This window comes from Alosa pseudoharengus, unplaced genomic scaffold, assembly GCF_046254945.1.
Source record: "Alosa pseudoharengus isolate Yale_2024_CS ecotype anadromous, Long Island Sound unplaced genomic scaffold, YU_APseudo_1.1 YU_APseudo_1.1_scf_22, whole genome shotgun sequence".
Taxonomy (NCBI): Eukaryota; Metazoa; Chordata; class Actinopteri; order Clupeiformes; family Clupeidae; genus Alosa; species Alosa pseudoharengus.
The window spans coordinates 17,639,222-17,659,913 of NW_027468680.1; the positions used below are offsets into that span (position 1 = coordinate 17,639,222).

A 20,692-nucleotide genomic window follows, 5' to 3' on the forward strand; every position below is an offset into this window, starting at 1 on the left:
GTTGATTTAATGGGTGTATGTGACAGGAGTGTGTCTCTATGCATAAAAGATGGAGAAGTGACTTGACAGTGTGAGTGTGTGTATGTGCAGGAGGGAGGACGAGGCAGAGTTAGAGAGTGCTATGGCTGCTGGATCTGCCTTGTGCAGCATTAACACCTGAGCTGAGAGGTTGGAGCAGGGGCAACCTGGGACTGCAGCTACACAGCTAAGCCCCCCCCCCCCCGCACCCCATGAACAAAGAACCATGTGTGTGAGCGAGTGTGTGAGTAAATCAATGTGTGAGTGATGGAGTGAGTGTGTGTGTGTGCGTGTGTGTGTACGTGTATATGACAATTCAAATGCCAGGATCTATTACACTGGATTAACTGGCACCCAAGGCCCATTGCATTCCACTACACATGAGGTATCAGAGAGAGAATGTCCCTCCAGTATCAAAGCGTGTGTGTGTGTGTGTGTGTGTGTTTGGGGGGGGGGGGCTGGTTATCATATTACCCAACCTCTTTTCCCTGGGCCGCAGTAGGGAAGCACCCCCCCCCCCCCCCCCCCATTGCATGCATAGCACTGAGACACAAAGACCCTTCTGACAGACGGCAGAGAGGACCGGAGAGGAGACGGGAGGAGAGGAGCGAATAGATGAGAGAGAGAGAGAGAGAGAGAGAGAGAGAGAGAGAGAGAGAGAGAGAAAGATACATATCCATGGGATACAGAGAGAAAGAAGAAATGATGAGGAGGGAGACCTTGAAGAGAAAATGAGGAGGACAGGAATGAGGAGAGGGCATAAAGAAGAGACTGAGAGCAGAGACGGAGGAAGAATGGAGGAAGAAACGAGTGGGGGAGGATATGAAGCCAAAGGAAGGGAGAGAAGTGCTAACTCACCACAGCTACCATTTCAGCTGCATTTCCTCGTGGGCATCGGATGATAGGCACCGCACCTTCAGACATCACACAGACAGACAGACAGACAGACACACACACACACAACGTTAACATTCACACACTGCTTTGAAAGTGGGGCCAAAACACACAGCTGCAAAATGCATCAGGCCAGTAGGGATTTCCACTGGGCCGTTAGCTGAGGGATCGGATGAGCGCGGCTGTTTAGGTTGAGGCCTGAGACGAGCATCGGCGGCTGCCGTTTCCCAGAGCACAGCCCGAGAGCCCGCCAGAGGAGCCCGGCATGGCACGGCTCAGCTCTGCCAATCACAACCATGAGCTCATGCTGCCCACTGCTGGAGCCCTGCGGTAGCTGCTCTGATGTGGGCACACACAGGAGCAGAGCCCTCCGCGCACTCACAACCCACACATTCCAGCTCTCAGCATGGCTCCTCACAGAAAACACCAAGTAGACGCAAACTGAGTGTGGGTGTGTGTGTGTGTGGGTGTGCATGAGAGAGAGAGAGAGAGAGAGAGGGAGAGAGAGGGAGAGAGAGAGAGAGAGAGAGAGAGAGAGAGAGAGAGAGAGAGAGTGTGCAAGAGAGAGAGAGTGCATGAGAGAGAGAGAGAGAGAGTGCATGAGAGAGAGAGAGAGAGAGAGTGTGTGTGCATGAGACAGAGAGAGAGAGTGTGCATGAGACAGAGAGAGAGAGAGAGAGAGAGAGTGTGCATGAGACAGAGAGAGAGAGAGAGAGAGAGTGTGCATGAGACAGAGAGAGAGAGAGAGAGAGAGAGAGAGAGAGAGAGAGAGAGGGGGAGAGAGAGAGAGAGAGAGAGTGTGTGCAGGAGACAGAGAGAGTGTGTGTATGTGTGCATGAGACAGAGAAAAAGGGAGATTTAGATACTCACCTAGTGTCACAAAAAAGCAGAAGAGACTGTCCACTATTGTGTCCATTATGATCTCCATGTCTGTGTCCATTATGTCAGGCTTGTTAATTGCTGAGAGAGAGTGGACAATCAATAAATTGATAAAAGAAAAGATTTTGTACAGAAACCCCCCCCCCCCCTCAAAAACACCCTCTCCTTCATAAACAACAGTGTGGCCAAACGGGATTCACATATTAGATATACAGTAAAAGCACAACTCACCATGATAGGAGATCGACTCCTTGTTCTGATTGCACAGGATAAACATGTCATCTTCCAGGGTGATGAAGTTCAAATATTGATCAAATACCTACATGAAAACAAGACACTAGTCAGATGTCTCCACAGGCACATTACTCCGATCAAAAAAATAAACCCAACTTGCACTACTAATAAACTGTGCTTTGCTGTTGAATCCTGCACCATTTTGTATTCATTTGTATTAAGGCTTGGTTTTCCATTGGCTGCTGTAGGAAGTCCCTAACCAATAGCACTAGGATTTAAACATCTTTTCCTGTGTTTAGCTGACCCGACCATACTGAGAAATGTAATGTCCAAGAAAGGACCAAGAAGAGATGAGTGAAATCAGATGACAAGGGGCGAGCACGAAGACCATGAAGCGGAAATGCCCAGAGTAGTGATCTGGTTGGCTGACCTTGGTTATCTGGGTGACGGCGTTTGCGGACAGGGCAGCACTGGCTATGTCCTCCAGCTTACTCCGGGAGATGGCCGAGATGAAGTTCAGGTAGTAGGCCTCATAGAGCTGATTCCGTAGGTCCTGAGGGAAACCATTTACATGTGGATCAGGGGAACTCAGATTTTCTGCTGGTGCTTTTAGTCTCTCACTCGTCAGTGACATTCTTCACTCTGAGTCATTTACTTGATGTTGATTACATTACATTAAAATCAGGAAAAAAGTTTTAAGCTCTCTCTCTACATACACACACACACACACACACACACACACACACACACACACACACACACACACACACACACACACACACACACACACACACACACACACACACACACACACACACACACACACACACACACACACACACACACACACACACACACACACACACACACACACACACACACACACACACACACACACACACACACACACACACACACACACACACACACACACACACACACACACACACACACACACACACACACACACACACACACACACACACACACACACACACACACACACACACACACACACACACACACACACACACACACGACTAATAAAGCATTGATGGCCTGTCCAGAACTCACAGTGAATGGGGCCTACTACCAACTTCTGCCTTGAGATCACAGTATCATTGCAGCTTTTTCATTTATTGACATGTCCTGCCTGAAAGTCATATGCACTGGTCTCACAGTCTTGTTGGACACTGGCCAGCAGGGATGTCAGGTGGTGCCTGAACAAACTTACTTGGCATATCCTGTCAATGTTCTCCTCTGTGGGCATGACAAAGTAGACGGCAGGAACATCTGGGATTGGGTCACGATCTGAGTGCAGCAGCCTTTGACACCAAAAGCATATCATCAATGCAAGCACATACTGCTGATACAAATGTTATAAAATCCCAGATACATGAACTATTAAATAATCTCTCCAATTGCAGATTACATAAATTCTCTCCACTCAAATTGTGTGGCTACAAAATATAATTCAAAGCGTAGTTTCTGTATGAAAGGTGTATTAAAGTGCAGTGTTGTGGTGGTTGGTCGGGAGCCTCACAGGTGTAGGGTTACTCCCATGTCTCTCAGCTCTTTCACAGACAGCAACGGAGAGATGATGTCTTGCCCAAAGCGGTCGTAGACCAAAACCTGATGGAATTAAACAGCAAATAGTGAACCATAAGTATCGTATTATTTTGAGGGCTGCTTCTAAACAAGGTACTTTCGTTTTGCCTCAGAGTTATTTCAAGCCCACCACATACAGTAGGCCTAGGCCTACTGCTAAACAATAATTCCAGACAGGAAACTTTACTGGACAAGGAACTATCAACTATCATTGTGTTTTTTATATCATGTATTCATCATGCAAAACTAAGAAAACCTTATTAGTTATTAGGGCCGCTCCTAAACAGAGTAGCCTTCTTTAGTTTTACAACCTTCCTGCCAGCCTTGTTCAAATCGCCTCATGGTAGTCCACATAATACCAATCGATAACGAGACATACATATTGGACTGCTAAGTGGACAGGGATGTTTTATATCCGGTACTTTACCTTCCATACTGGTTCGGAGGCAGTGTTTTTCAGGAGAGGGGCGTTTAGGTTTAGCATCCGCTTCAAGGCAGCTGTAAAGAAAGATACCCTATGTTATGAAGGAGGGCACCTTCGCAGACCAGGATGAATGTTGCTTAGGATAAGAAGGATGGGCAGAGCCGCTCAGACACAATGGTCTCACAAAGGTAGGCAACTGTTATCTCCGTTTCGATCAAAATGAAGCATCAGACATCGCGTCAGACATCACAAGGGTTGGATAGTCGATCGCCAACTCGTCAAACAGTTTTGAAAGACTTGTTTTATCAGCCATCACCTGTCAACCTCTTGATATTGTTTGAAGTGACATTGCAAGAAAACTTGGGAACATAATGCTCACTCGATGCTAGGTGTACAAATCTGTATTGCGGACCAATACTAGTAACTATTATTCATGAAGTTTAGATATGTTTTTATATGATATGATGACATTATTCACCGGACGTTTTCTAGCTAAGTTACAGGCACCAACAACATGACAGAATATTATGATTAAAACGTGAAGGTCGCCAAAGCTAAAAGCGTTGTATTCTCCCACTTTCTTTTACTTGACATCAAATTAACAGACCGAATAAGACATATCTTGAAATTATGATGTAATGAAGCTAGAGCTAGCATGGTTAGCTGCACCGGTTCTATCGTTTTTAGTGTCTTTGTCAGCTATCCCTTAACTTACTGTATTTAATGACAGAAAAACAAGACAATTATCTAATTATACACAAATATGAATTATGTCCCACGCCAATAGATACAACATTTCTTTCGAAAAATGTGTAAATCGCCAACAGACCTGTCTGTTTCTCCCGTACGGAGGCAGCCATCTTTACTGTTTATGCAGTGACGAGGCGCAGGATGACGTGGCGTAGTTCATCAGGAAAAACCACCACTGCCACCTGCTGTTAACATGATCAAATAGCACAGAGTCTGTTCCAAGAGCATGCCGTTTTATGCTCATTAGTCAGAAAGGCAACAAACAACAAAATCTTTACTTGTAGAATGTTTCTCAAGATGTCTACTTTGCACTATTTAAAGCGAAATTCAAATTCTATATAAAAAACAAAACAATTTTAACAAACCTGATATGCAGATATCTGTAATGTAGTCGTCCTAAAAATAACATTTCAGATATCCACAATGGCCTCCCCATCCACAGTTGTCATTTCAGACGACCCCAACCCTGTCATTTTTCTAAGGATAGATTCACTTTGGTCATTTATGTACACACGCTTTCAGTTTCAGATATCTACAATTGTGTAAGTTCCCTAGATCCCTAGCGGGCATACAATTAGTTCCCTCCCAGTTTGGAGGTTTACAGCCAGCAGTAGGCTGTGTATAAAAATCTCCCTGCATGCAGTTATTTTAGATTTTTTGAATTACACACAACATCCAGCCCACCTCAAGACCTGTTTACCACCCTCACTGGACCCCTTCCAATTTGCCTATACTGTCAGAACAGGAGTACAGAGGATGCCATCTCTACGGCACTTCACTCTGCCCTGTTCCACCTTGACAATAGCAACACCTATTTAAGAATGCTGTTCATTGACTTCAGCTCAGCATTCAACACCATCATCCCCTCCAAACTGATCACCAAACTCAGTGAACTGGGCATCAATACCTCCCTCTGTAACTGGATTCTGGGCTTCCTAACCAACAGACCTCAGTCTGTTAGGTTAGATAACCACACCTCCTTAACCATCACCCTGAACACCAGCGTTCCACAGGGATGTGTGCTGAGCCCTCTCCTCTACTTCCTCTTCACCTACGACTGCACACCTGTACATGGCTCTAACATCATTGTCAAGTTTGCAGATGACACTACGGTGATTGGTCTCATCAGCAACAACGATGAGACGGCCTACAGGGAGGAGGTCCAGCACCCTGTCCCTGTCCCTAAGAAGTCACACCCTAGTGAGCTTAATGACTACAGACCTGTTGCTCTTACATCACATGTGATGAAAACAATGGAGCGACTGGTCTTAGGTATGCTCAGACCCCAGGTACGCCATGCACTAGACCCGTTACAGTTTGCATACCAGGAGAAAGTGGGCGTGGACGATGCCATCACTTATCTTCTACACAGGACACATTCTCACCTAGACAAGGGGAAAAGTGCTGTGAGAATCATGTTCTTTGATTTCTCAAGTGCTTTTAACACCATCCAACCCCTCAGACTGGGAGACAAGCTCTTGCAGATGGGTGTGGACGCTCACCTGGTAACCTGGATTACAGATTACAGATTACAGACTGAAGAACTGTCTCTCTGACACTGTGATCAGCAGCACCGGAGTGCCACAGGGAACTGTGCTCTCTCCAGTCCTGTTCACCCTGTACACATCTGACTTCTGCTACAACACCGAGTCATGCCACATGCAGAAGTTTTCTGACGATACTGCAATTGTGGGGTGTATCAGGAACGGGCAGGAGGAGGAGTACAGGAGCCTGGTGGAGGACTTTGTGCAACGGTGCAAACTCAACACTTCAAAGACCAAGATGGTGGTGGATTTCCGCAGGTCTAAGCCCACTCCGCTATACCAGTCCCCATTGATGGGGTCAATGTGGAGGTGGTAAGCACCTACAAGTATCTGGGTCTCCACCTGGACAATAAACTGGACTGGTCAGCCAACACTGATGCACTCTACAAGAAAGGGCAGAGCAGGCTGTACTTCCTGAGGAGGCTGCGGTCCTTCAATGTGTGCAGCAAGCTCCTCAGGATGTTCTACCAGTCTGTTGTTGCCAGCGTCCTCTTCTATGCAGTGGTATGCTGGGGAGGAAGCACAAAGAAGAAGGATGCGGGGCGAATTGACAGGCTGGTAACGAAAGCTGGCTCTGTAGTGGGAGCTGAACTGGAGTGCATCACTTCAATATCTGACAAAAGGACCCTGAACAAACTGATCAACATCTTGGACAATGAATGTCACCCACTCCACAGCACTATTGTTAAGCAGAAGAGCCTGATCAGCTGGAGACTTCGCTCACTGCCTTGCACAACAGACAGACTGTGGAAGTCATTTGTCCCCAAGGCCATTGAACTGTTCAATGCTTCACTTAAGGGAAGAGGAGAGATAGACTTCTCTGCATAGTCTGTCTGCCTCTTCACCCCCTCCATGTTTGGATACTGTCTGTCCACTAGCCACTTTTTACCACTGTCTTTCTGCCTCACTGTTTGCGTGCTATATTAGCACATTAGCACATATGCATAACCCCTCCCTCCATGCCACAGCCAAACTGTGGCCACACTTATACCTTTTCTTAAAATAGTTATATATATAGATATATAGACTTATTCTTGCACTGTTGGACTTACTCATTTGCACTATCCCCATGACCACTATCACCATTGCACTATCACCGTGACACTCACTCACTCACAGAGCACCTTACCTTACCTTACTATGCACAGAGAATCACAGGCTCAGTCCCTGCATCAGTCATTGCAAGTGCCTCTTGATTGATTAATCACCACTATGTGGATACTGCTTTTAGAATTGTATTTTAGTATATTTAGTATATTCTTTATCTTCTACTGTCCTTACTGTATAGCTTAGTTGTGTTCTTATATACTTTTAATTACTTTTTCTGCTGTTAGTGAATGTGTGTGTGTTGTCTGTATGCTACTGAGACCTTGAATTTCCCCTGGGGATCAATAAAGTATCTATCTATCTATCAACATCGTGGTGCACTGATAACAACCTGGCTCTCACCAAGAAGACCAAAGAACTCATTGTGGACTTCAGGAAGCCTAAAGCTGGCACACACACACCCATTCTCATCAACGGGACTGAAGTGGAGCGTGTCACCAGCTTCAAGTTTCTGGGTGTCCACATCTCTGAGGACCTCTCTTGGACCCTCAACACCTCTCTACCCTGATCAAAAAGGCTCACCAGCGTCTCTTCTTTCTCAGGAGACTAAAGAAGGTCCATCTGTCTCCTCAGATCCTGGTGAACTTCTACCGCTGCACCATCGAGAGCATCCTCACCAACTGTGTCACAGTTTGGTATGGCAACTGCTCTGCCGGAAAGCACTGCAGAGGGTGGTGAAAACTGCCCAACGCATCACCGGTTCCTCACTCCCCTCCATTGAGGCCATCCAGGGCAAGCGATGCTTGCGTAAGGTGTGCAGCATCATAAAAGACTGTTCTCAACCCAACCACAGACTGTTCACCTCACTTCCCTCAGGGAGGCGTTACAGGTCTCTCCGCATCCGAACCAGCAGGTTCAGAGGAAGCTTCTTTCCTGCTGCTGTCACCCTACTAAACTCTAGCTTTGCATCCCGGTGACATCCAACAAACTAAGCCCCCATCACCCCCCGCCTTGCCTGTGCCTGTTGAGGTGTCCACGACCATGGCAGCCTTGACAGGGACAACAAGGAGGCGGACATCCCCCAGCCCCCCCCTCCCCCCCCCATCCACAACTTCACTACCCTATCCCATCCATAGTGTCTATTTATTTACCAATGTACATACTGTAATTACACTTGTACATAGCCGTCTAGCAATCAAGATCCATGTAAACATCAGCCGGATTTCTCCTTTAACTGTATCCTACATTGGTTGTGGTTACTTAAAGGATCCGTATGTAAGAAATGCATTTCAATTAATCATAAAATGGCCCTGATATGTCACTAGACATTAAGAAATCATGTTTATTACAATTACCTCAGAATAAGTTGCAGCCCTCAACTGATGTTGATGTTGTGTTTTTTCATGTCATGTTGTGTTTTGGCCTGATGCGCCACCCTCCACCTATCTACTAATCAATCACAAAGTCAGTAGTGTTTCGGCATCCGGGTTGGTAACCTCGAGTCAGGGGGGAGGGGGAGGGCATACACCGCTCTACAGTAATTTGAAAGTGATTGCAGTACCAGTTTTGACCACAATCTTACATATGGTTCCTTTAACTTGACATTGAGCAGAGTAAATTAAACACAAAGGCAAGAAAAAAAGACAACCTACATGGCTTTACATTTTCTACATTTTACTACTGCGAAATATACAGCTTATATGCTCTGAGCCGTAATACAAGCGAGAAACAAAGACAGAGAAACAGAAGATAGGTATAAACCACATCATTGACGGAATTGAGTCGAATGAAACGCAACAGATACAATTCTGTACACAGCTACATAGTTCTACGGACTGTCCAGAACTGCGCATAACCCGACGACCTGAGAGAGGCAGCCAAAGCAACTTTCTGGGGAAGAATACCTCGAAATGACTTCCTAGTAACAGTAACAGCAACTTGAAAAAGGTCTGAACTAGCAACGGCAACACGATCATCCAGATGCTTTTGCATGAGTAATGGATGAGAGAGGAGTCCCTTATGAGTCCTGCATGACTGTGATCTGGCACACAGCATACTCCATGTTCTTCTTAAAGGTGCTGTAGGAAGGGGTGACGGGTAGCAGGAGGCGATTGGCATCGGGCTGACGCTGGGGGAATGCGTAGGACGGGTCGGCCACCGGCAGAAAGGAGACGGTGGGGGGCGGCATGAAGCCCATGGCGGGCACAGTGTCCGAGGAGGTGGCGAACACCAGGACGTCCTCCAGGGAGCTGGCACATCTGCCCTCTGTGACCAGTCACACACACACACACACACACACACACACACACACACACACACACACAGGTAATGAGTAAAACAATATATAAGAGTTTTATCTGCCAGGTCAAAAGGCTGTTAAAGGGGCATTACCTGATTCTGGCAAAAGGGTCTGGGTACTGAGTTGAATATTAGTTCTTAATATTAAGCTCAACATTCCAAACCACTTTTTTTTTTTTTTTGAGTGCACATTTTGGATGGATGATAAGGAGCCAAGGACCAAAGTGTTAACCCAGAGGGTTATCAAGAACATGCATCCACTATAAAGATGACCCACAGAGGATATCTACTCCAGATGTTCTTGTTTATGCCCATAAATTCACACCAACATACCAGCACACTGAATATTAATTCTAAAGAAGCCTTAAATTCTAAATCAATTCTAAATAAACCCACCTTCACACTCCTGGAGGAACTGTTGCCAGTGTTTGGTGGTTACCGTCTCCCTAGCTAGGTAGTCCACACGCTCGGAGTACTGGGGGGAGAACATGGCCACCATGGAATCGGCACACAACTTCTCTGGAGGGTAGCAGAACAGCTGGTAGAAAGCCTCGGGAGCCATCTGGATCTGCTCATAGACACCCAGTGTTCTCAGACCCTCACGGAATCTGAAACACATATGCACACACACACACACACATTAGGGCAGAAAATAATCAGCAGTAGATATAGTGTCTCACACCGGCACCATCGTGAGCTTGCAAACAAACATGCGTGCAAAGGCCCCTTGAATTGAACGGCACAATGGTCGGTATGTATTGAGCTTTAAGTTGTCTGTTCAAAACTGACAACGGAATTTCACAGAACAAAACACATATTCAAAAAATGGTTTCATAGGAATGAAGGCAGAGACTACCACAAGGTCTATGACAATTTCAAGTCATGGGCATTTGTGTTTAAATTAATAGCTAGTTCAAGAGGGAACTTCTTCTTAATATAGATTTCTATCATATTTAACTGACAGATTGAAAAAGAAAAAAGGCTGTCGGTATGTTGCCTACCTCTGTAAAGGCAACTGCATCCTGACCATCATGTGGAAGTTGAGCATGTCGTCCAGCAGGGAGTACTTCTCATATGCACCCACCACCTCCCTCCTGCAGCCAGACACCTCCAGATACTCGGACAAAGGCTCCATGGCCTCCCGCAAGCGCTCCACTGTTTTACTCTCCTTTATCTGTCATGCCAGAGAGTGTTAGGAGTTTATGTGCTGAAATCATGTGGCGAACTATTTCTTTTCTGGATATCATATGGATCAGGACATGTGGGTCACTAGCATAACCTCCTAGTCAGCCAAGGATTTACTAACTAAGACACCGTTTGCTCACCTTGGATACTATTCAGTGCTGTGCAATCAGTGCAATTGATTAAAAAGTACAAAAAACAGGGCAGAAATGATAAATGGCCCCTTAAAACAAAACAAAAACAAACAAACAAAAACAGCTGTTCGAGGGCATTACCTTCTTCATTTTGTCAACTAGCCCAGTCTCATTGAGGTCACTGAGACTGAACTGGAAGTCCTTGGGGAAGTGGAAGAGCGAGAAGTACAGGGCTTTGGAGAAGAAGCTCGGGGGAGGGCCGCCATGGAGCATGCTCAGGGCCATCAGGCAGCCCATCTCATAGTACCGGTCCTGCCGCACAGCTGCAGAAATGACCACAGATACAGGCTCAATACTGAGTGATCCTCAGGGCTTCAAACACAAACATGCATTTGGCTCATTCTACAGTATAATACATTTTACTAGGGCTGTCAAACAATTAAAAAAATTAACTACAGTTGAATATGTGCTCTGACTGCCATACCAACGGGCCTGGCTCTTTGGCGTTGCAGTCAAGCTGCAGGTTTAGTGCCCCAAAGACCCGGGTTCAAGACCGGGTGAAGTCACTGCTCTCTCCCTTCGCTACATATGGTGTCAGAAGTGGGATAGCTTGCCGTGAGGTCATCGGAAGCTTGCCTAGTGTGTGAGCCGTATGAGGGACCCCCAGGATTGGTTGACCCCTGTGTGAGGGACCCCAGAGATGGGTGAAGCACTTGTTTGTGGGGCATAGGATGGGAGAAGTACGGCTGGTGGTTGCGCGAGGGACGCCAGTGTGTGTGAAGTGCATGGGCAAGCTTCCCGAAGGGGAGGGCAGTGTGACAGAGTGCCGTCACTACAGTTGAGTAGTACTGCCATACCAACGGGCCATAGCATTGCGGTCAAGCAGCAGGTTTACCCGGGTTCAAGACCGGGTGTGGGTCACTACTCTCTCCCTTCGCTACAATCTCATATTCTGAAATGTATTAATCCCTAAAGACTAAAGCTTCTTAAGGCGGGGATCACATCAGCCAGCAGCAAGCGGCAAATGTAACGCAACGCTCAGACCATAATACGTTTTATCTCGTTCCTAAGCAACACAAATGGTTTGTCAATTGAATACGCTGGCGATGCACTTTGAAAGTTGAACCAAGTCAGCTTGTTCAACGCTAGCGTTACGCCAGTGTTGCCACCATTCCGCTGCCGACCCATAGAGAATAATAGGAAATCTGCCGCTTTCCCCTGGCTAATGTGATCCCCGCCTAAAGGGCATATTAAATAGAAAATAAATCACCAAATTAATGAGAAACCACAACCAGTCTATATTTCTGAAGTAAAATACTTTTATATTATTTAAATTATAATAATGACACAGTAATTTTGTTTTAAAATATTAATTTCTTAAGAAATACTACTAATTTGATGCTGTTTAACTCATTTATAAATGGTGCACTATCACTTTAAGGGCATTGTGTCTACACGTTCTCATGATCTTTTGCCAGCTCTACTTATATAGGCCAGGGATTCCCAAACTGTGGTACGTGTACCACCGGTGGTAGACAAGCTTCCACTAGGGGGTAGCCTACGCAAGATGAAAAGCACCAATGACTGGGGTTGCTTTTCTAACCTTGTGCGTCGAGGGCCAGGTTCTTGTCACTCTCTGGGCCCTTGAAGAGTGTCGAGGTTTGCAACCGCCGCAGCAGGAGCCGGAAGAAGCGGCGCAGCTCGCTGGCACCGTTGTGCTGGTGGTCGCCGGTGAAGCGGACGACGAGGCCACGCTCAGGGCTGAAGTCGGAGCGCCGCAGGAGGCCCAACGCTGCCTCCAGCACCTGACCCTCGCGCACCTGGAGCTCGCCGCCAGGCTGCGTGCCACTGATCTGGTTGCTCAGCTCCTGCAGGATGCCCCGTGGGCTCGAGTGTAACAAGCGCCTGCCCAAAACACAGCCACAGACATTTTTATTCAGGATTCTATTTATCAACAGCCACAGACATTTTTATTCATGATTCTATCTATCAACAGCCACAGGCTGGGAGATGTACCTTTTGGACAGAAGTGAAGAGTTTACAGTGGACAGCCTTTTCCTCTTCTCGTGGCGTTCTGACACGGGTGACTGTATGTGCCGAGGAAGAGTACCTGAAGAGGAACAAAGTGATCAGAACTGTTTTAGTAAAAATAGGATCCGTAAAGGGACTCAAAATGACTATTGACAGTGTACAGTGTGATAATGTAACATTTATCATGAAAGTCTCAGTTGTCCATGTAGTACAGCAGATTAAGTCAATATTGCAGTTGAATCGTTCACTTTGTGATACAAGCACCAAATTTGGCATGACTAATGCCTCGGACTTACTTTTTCAGAAAAGCCTGGTAGCCACCTGAAAATCCAAGATGGCCGACAGATCAAATGTAAAATCGTTTATTTCAATGTAGAACGTGAATGGCATATTGTGGTGATCCAGGATTCAAAATGTATGTATTTTGACATGACCAATTCAATGGTGCCAATTAAAATTGACTAAACTATACTAGACTGTAGTTCTAGTATAGTTTAGTGCAGGGGTGGGCAAACATTGTGGCTCAAGGGCCACATTGGGTTTTGAAAATTGGCCAGCGGGCCGCACCCAACAAAATAAATAAATAAATGATGATAATGACCAAGTAATTTTGTTTTCAAATATTAATTTAATAAGAAACACTGCTAATTTGATGATGTTTAACTAATTTATAAATGGTGCACTGTCAGTTCAAGAGCATTGTATCTCATAATGATTTTTTGCCAGCTCCATTCAAATATAGCCTATGGCTAGTGCTGTGCCCTCTCACAGTTACAAATGGGAACTATTGGAAACTACTGTTGCCCTCATGATTTCCTGGTTCTGATATTAAAAAGGAGATATCAATTATCAACAATGACAAGCCAGCTGGGAACCTGCCGCTCTCTCTCTCTCCCTCTCGTGTGCGCTCAGACGCGTTCCCAATAAAATTGAGTACCATAACATTCAAGTTAGATCTGCTGCAATGGAGATAGGGAGGACACAGCAAGTATCATCCTTATGTAACATGCTGTTTTGACATTGACGTTGTAAACGTTCTCTAAGAGTGAAAAGCAGTTTGCAGTAAAGCTAACCACAACATCATCTGTAGCAGGGAAAAAATAGCGAGCAGCCTATGATAACCTAATTAAATGCTCGGCGGGCTGGATTAAAATGCATGGCGGGCCGGATCCGGCCCACGGGCCGTAGTGTGCCCACCTCTGGTTTAGTGTCTCAAATGCAATCACAGAAATCATGAAATCACCAATAGAGGACAACCCCCCAAAATTCAAAATTCCCCTTTTGTGAAAACACACTGCAAACTAATGGAAGACCTTTGCAGTGTGTTTTCACAGCGGGCGATTTTGAACACAACCCAGAGTCTGAGAAAATCATTAAACAACATTGTCATGTCTTACAGACAGGCTTTTCCTAAACCCAGGTGACCGGCAAAATGAAATACTGTAGAATCTATTGAAGTGAATGGGGCAACGCATACCTCAAGTGGAATGACGGGCTTCGCATCGCTCTGATCACCCCCTTTCTATTTTTCAGGGCGATATTGATACGTCATAATAGAAAACAGCTTGTATGGTCAGTGTATCTCCACTGAATTGATGGGTGATCGCGTCACCAGTAGTGTGTGTAGTAAAGTGAATTACAGAATAACAGAATTCCACCATCGTGTTTGACTGTCGCATCGCCGGCTGTGTGTGTAGGCCTTTATTCATGCATTCTTGTAATTCCTGTAATTTGAAGGATAGGCTGGTCCACTCCGACACAAAGATCACTCCAAATGTCCCAGAGAATGTTGGGATAACATAAATAATTTTTCCCTTGTCGGAACTGTACCTCATGCACCCTGCATCCTTAAAACTGGTTTGCCATAGGTAAAAATATGACATTAGGACAGGGGTCGGCAATTACGTTTGGACCCGGGCCAATTTTTTTTCAGACAATGGCATCGCGGGCCATAGCTTTTGTAATGGGGGGGGGGGGGGGGGGGGGGGGTTATAGGCCTACTATTTAAATTATTAATTATTATATTATATTAAAATAAACATCATCTAACTTTTAAAATGCATTTAATTTAATTCCATTAAAAACGTTTATTTGCTTATGTGCGCTGTTTTTATGCCGCCTGCTGCATCTCCTGTCGTCTCTCATGAAACAGGCGACTTGCCTAGCAACTTGCCGTAACTAATGTGTAGGCTACAAATATTATTCTTTTGGATGACGTGTAAATGATTAGCTGAACATTGCTATATGCTAGTTATCGATGCAAAATGTCGTTGTCAAAAGCCTTGAAAAGAAAAATTGATTCAGAATGCAGGACCTACAAAGAAGAATGGAAGCAGAGGTATGTGTTGAGCCTGCCTGCATTTCTTAATGCCAAGCCTATTAATTTAACGAAACATAGGCTATTTTTGACCTTGCCCACTGGAAGAGGGAGACAGGACACTGTTGTTTTTTTTTTGCACAAGATTACGCGCACTCGCGTGCCAATACCGTTCCGACCTGTGCGTCATAGATAACTGCAAGGATGTTCCACCTGTTTTGTCACTTTAGTAGGACTATCATCTATACCTCAATAAATGTTTTGAAATTGATGGGATTGCTGTAGGCCTTTTTTTCTTTTTAAAAACATGGGGTTAAAAAAAAAATTCATTCAACAGCAAATTAACGTCATCTCGCGGGCCAGATAGAATCAATGGCGGGCCAAAATTGGCCCGCGGGCCACTATTTGCCGACCCCTGCATTAGGACATTCATAACCTGCAGTTCTGTGAATGCCATTTACATACTGTACTGTCCTTGCAGACAGCAATACACAGGGTGCACACAGAGACAACTGAGACTCCTAAATAAACACTGCAGTGCAATTAATAGGAATTATGCCGTTAGGTTGTGAGACACTTCGCTGAGGCCAATCATTCATCTTCCAAATTTGTGGGCATAGTCACACGGACAAATAGTTGCATTAGGCAAAGTCTATTCTGATGTTAAGATAAATGGATTTTTTATTTGAAAACCCTGCACCTATCTGGTCTGAATAAACTTTAACTTATTAGGGTAGCCTGTGTAACATGTGTTTTTCTTTGCGGTGTACCCTCTTAAAGAGCTGTCACATCGCAACCATCTTCAATATACCTAAGCAATGCACTCATGTGATGTCTGTATACAGTACCTTTTGTATAACTTTTTAATCTGGGTCCTGTTATTATTGTTGTATTTGTCCCACCTTAGGCTTTGTTTACAAATGCGATTTTGTATAACTTGTCACTTTACTACTTGGAGTTTGGTTGAGTGACAACTCAAACATCACGGTCATCCAATAAGGATATTCGATATAAGGGTGTGTCCTTTTTGTGAATGTTTGCACTGATGATGGTCTTAACTGGGTAGCACTCTTACCATTTCTTTATTAAATATACATAATTAAATCAGCAGTGTTCAGCGAACGAGTTCATCCTGACTGCAGTACTTCACGTTGGAACTACCATACCCACCCAGCCTTGGTCCGGGACACAACACCCAATTGACTCTCACATATCAGTCAATGGTTATAAAATGTTACTGAAAAACATTTATTTTCAATTAACTGACTTTTCCCCCCCACAATTTTAACTTTTTAAATACAAAATTGAAATCTTTATACTCAAAAACCTATATTTTGATGACCAAATCATCAACAATGGATTATCCAATCACAATCTAGGTAAAAAAGTAGCTATAGAAGACAGCCATCTTGGAAAATGCTGGTCATATTGTTGTTGTTTTTTTTGTGTGTGGCTACCGGAAAAAGTAGATCAAGAAGAAAATGCTTGTATCACAAAGTGAACAATTGTTCCACTAATCTGCTGCACTAATGTGAATGAACAACATGGGGCCAGAAAAAAGAAAATGTGACACATACCTGATCCATCAACAACGGACTTGCAGTCGGGACAAACCCAGTTATTCTGATTGGCTTTGAGAGAGGAGCATTTTCGGTGCGTTCCATTGGAGCCACAAAAGCTACAACGGACAATTTCAAACTTCCTGCAAAGGGAAGGCATAACACTCAAATTAGGGCTGCAACTGATTACTTTGAAAATCGATTTAGCTATTGGTTATTTTATGGATCAAGTAAGATCGAGTAGTGGTTTAATAAAAAAAAAGTTCCAGAAAATTGTGAAAACATGTTCACACTTTTCCGAAAGTCCAAGAATGTCCTCAAATGCCCTGTTCAGTCCACACAACAAGTATATTTAAGCAGGGTTCCCACTCTAAGTCAGATGTAAAATTCCATGACTTTTCCCTGACTTAAAACCCTGATATTCCATGACCTACTATATAATGAATGGTACAATATACCGACCAAAGATTTCAGAGCAACCAGAGTGTTCAAGAATCTTCTACTTTTTTAGAGTGGGTGATGAATAAATGGGCATTGAACAAACAAAGTTGGGCTAACCACATCTACTCAAACAAGCAGTAAAGTTAATAACCAGATATACACCAATTCTGCATGGAAATATATCAGTATTAATGTATTTTGCAAGTAAATTTTAAACTGCTACAACATTTCCTGATATTCAATGACTTTGCCCAAAGAATGATCAAATTCCCTGAGTTTCCATGTCTGGAATAGACTTTCTTAAATTCCATGATATTCCAGAAATTCCATGACCTGTGGGAACCCCGTTTAAGTTTACCGTCATATAGGAAAAAATGACACAAACCAATTAAAAATTACCAAAATAACCCATTATTAGACATGTGATTATCATGTGCATTACATATCTAGAGAGCTGTTGTTAGTATCCTCACACTATACAAATAATTTATAAATCAAACTCACCCTGACTGTGCACTAAAGTCTCTGCCCAAGCTGCTCTGACACGTGAAGGCATCACAGTGTTGGTACACCTGAAGCAGCTCCGCATATGCATTATCCTCCATCTCCCAAGATGCATCTCTGCATAAAGTACAAGCAGTTGTTCAGAACAGCATAGCTGCGCAAAACAGCCAGCAGCACAAGAGAGGGTTTGTATATAAGGGATATTGGTAGCGTGACATCACATCACTTCAACATCAGTATCCTTTATCCAAGTGTGGATTAGGGGATCTACAGAAGAGTGAAAAAATAGCAAGCAGGTATGCAACTGGGCACCTCTCTGGTATGTGGATTCCCATTCGAAGCATTTCTTCCTGGAACTCTTCCTGGTTGTTACAGATGGTGCACCTGAAGAAGAACTGTGCTGCATTGTGAGCCTGGAGCTGAGGCAAAGAAGCACCGACAATCATGAGTTAACCATCCTTTTAACTGGACTTGACTAACTAAATGGATCATGAAGTTAATGATTGAGAGAGAGTGTGTGTGTGCGTGCTTATGTGTATGTAAATACCTGCACGCAGTGTCTGTGAAACCAGCTTCCGTGACAGGCAGGGCACTTGAGTACTGAGTAGGACAGGACAGGCTCAATGTCCTCCAGGCATACAGAGCAAGACAGCGGCCCAGAGGGAGGCACGGCACACGTCTGTGTGGGCCGGTGATGCCAACAAAATGACCTAAAGACACACACAGAGTAAGCCTTGGACATTGATGAAAATGTCCTTATTCACAGGGAAATCCCATGGATCTGCTTATAAATTAAAAAGGTGCAAGCATAACTGCTCATAACTGTGAACATTCACACAACACACACAACATACATTGTATAAAGAGGTAGTATGCAAATCTTGATTATACAGAGCTGGCATGAAGTAGTAGCAGTCAGCCTTACGGGAATAGATCTTTAAACTGATAAACGAATTCTAGTTGTATCCCACATGGGAAATGGGCCATCTTTCGGCAGGATTTTACAGAACATCCTATAGATGCACCCTTCTGCTTGCAACCGTTGCATGCCTGGAGGTGGAAAGAAAACAAAACACTCTTTGAATCCATATGTATTTCATAACTAGTTATACATCACTTAAGGCAAGAACAGTTGACCACAGCTTAATTCTGTAAACATGATCACACATACCAGCCGGGAAGCTCTGTTCACTTCCTTGAGGATGTCATCCACTAAAAACCCATGAATTCCTTCATCTTCTTCTCCGCGCTGATAAATGCCACTGGACATCAACTGCAACATATGGATATCAATTGAGCCTAACATCACTTCTTGGTTTGAATATTTTCAAAACTCATACGACAGCTCACAATAAGCAAGCACAGCAGGGGATGTCAATGCTCAATAACAACCCCTGGACAATGTCTAATTTAGAGTATAATCTTTAGCTAGATATACTTCCTTGTGTGGTGTATTTGGAAGCATTTGTTAGCTCCCACCGTCAGCATAAGACTCTTGAACGCAGTACTTTTCGTTCGCTTACCAGGCAGAAATAGTGGATGGTGAGTTGGTGCTCCGGAACAGTAATTTTTTTCCCATATTTTTCAGGACAATCATCACTTCGTCTACAAAGCTGACAAACTAAAAATACATAAAATACATAAAGTGTCTTAGTTATTAACACGCGTAAATAATTGATAACATCATATTACTATCAGCGTAAGTTAGCTGACATTGTTTTCCACACGGTGGAAAATGTAACGTTATACTTACCTTCTATAGAATTCTTTTCGACGGAACTTCTAGTCCTCTTCATTTTTTATGCATTAATGGCTCAAGTGTGATCGAGTTATTGCGACAGTCAGCGAATGTATTCAATTGGCAAAACTGTTCATCATAGCATAGCTAGAATAGCTAACACGTAACGTTAGGTCGTTGCCAGAAACTTCTAAGCGAACGCGAAAAAGAAAACTTGTCGCTTAACGTTACTGCCCTACCCAATGTTAAACAGAGTTTCATGCACAACAATACTTCGACCCTCGAGCGTTAAACGAGCATATGTAAAATATTACGTGATATTGCATTTAATTCAGACTTTTTCCTGGAAATTCTAGCGATACATTTAAACATCTGAAACCCACTTCTCCTGCTGCTGCTGCAAGCAAGACAACAATCCTCCACTCATGGTTGGTTCCATTCAAACCAAAACATTCAAACGTGGGCGGGACAAAAGGAAATACGCCATCAAACTGTTTCCTGTGAAAATTCAAGCGTTGATGGCTGCTGGTAAGTTCCTGATAAGACCGGTCGTATTTTATGCTGTCTATGATTATGAGAATGCACTGCATTTGTGCACACTGTACTATGCACGTTTTTTGGCCTTCTGCAATTTTAATGATAATGTATCCTGAACATTTTTGAAAAGTAACACTGTCTCCCAACCTGATCCCTCACCACAAAGGAAATCAATGAAACACAGTAAACTTTAAGCTGGGACTCACCACTACACTGCACTCTCACACTCAAATGTCATACACTACATAAATAATTATGACCGCCGCCACTACATAAATAATTATGACCGCCGCTAGCGGACAACTTAGATTGTCAAAGTTTTTATTATTATTTTTTTCCCCCCCCGTCATCTACTTCCTGAAATTTTGGTCAACGACGCGAATTTTTTTTTTTTGTAGGGTGGTAGGGGAAGAGTCCCGCCCTACTCGCCCTCTGATTGGCCAGCTGAGGCTAGAAGGCTACTACCACTGTCTATGGCTACTACCAGAGAATGTCTAATAAGGGGAGAACTGCCACTCTCGGAAAACTTCCGGTTTCTGAACTGGTTGCAGTT

General features: G+C 44.2%; 2 protein-coding genes across 2 annotated transcripts in view; both read right to left on the bottom strand.

Moving 5' to 3' along the window:
- Nucleotides 1–4,970, bottom strand: part of scfd1 (sec1 family domain containing 1) — a 23,104-nt gene extending 18,134 nt beyond the window's left edge. The window contains exons 1-8 of the mRNA XM_076300830.1: nucleotides 4,887–4,970; nucleotides 4,061–4,131; nucleotides 3,569–3,657; nucleotides 3,260–3,350; nucleotides 2,456–2,578; nucleotides 2,023–2,110; nucleotides 1,783–1,872; nucleotides 877–932 (exon numbers count right to left, since the gene is read on the bottom strand). Of these exons, the coding sequence (XP_076156945.1) occupies nucleotides 877–932; nucleotides 1,783–1,872; nucleotides 2,023–2,110; nucleotides 2,456–2,578; nucleotides 3,260–3,350; nucleotides 3,569–3,657; nucleotides 4,061–4,131; nucleotides 4,887–4,917 (639 nt within the window). The 5' untranslated portion in view covers nucleotides 4,918–4,970. The remainder of the gene's footprint in view (nucleotides 1–876; nucleotides 933–1,782; nucleotides 1,873–2,022; nucleotides 2,111–2,455; nucleotides 2,579–3,259; nucleotides 3,351–3,568; nucleotides 3,658–4,060; nucleotides 4,132–4,886) is intronic.
- Nucleotides 4,971–9,055: 4,085 nt separating this feature from the next.
- On the bottom strand, nucleotides 9,056–20,459 carry g2e3 (G2/M-phase specific E3 ubiquitin protein ligase). The gene is made up of 14 exons (XM_076300831.1): nucleotides 19,618–20,459; nucleotides 19,388–19,485; nucleotides 19,036–19,137; nucleotides 18,790–18,914; nucleotides 18,412–18,574; nucleotides 18,177–18,283; nucleotides 17,865–17,981; nucleotides 16,938–17,062; nucleotides 13,029–13,122; nucleotides 12,616–12,917; nucleotides 11,154–11,335; nucleotides 10,698–10,870; nucleotides 10,093–10,304; nucleotides 9,056–9,663 (listed from the first exon to the last, which is right to left on the bottom strand). The coding sequence occupies exons 1-14, from the start codon at nucleotides 19,658–19,660 to the stop codon at nucleotides 9,416–9,418; spliced, it is 2,091 nt and encodes a 696-aa protein (XP_076156946.1). The 5' UTR covers nucleotides 19,661–20,459; the 3' UTR covers nucleotides 9,056–9,415.
- Nucleotides 20,460–20,692: the final 233 nt, after the last annotated feature.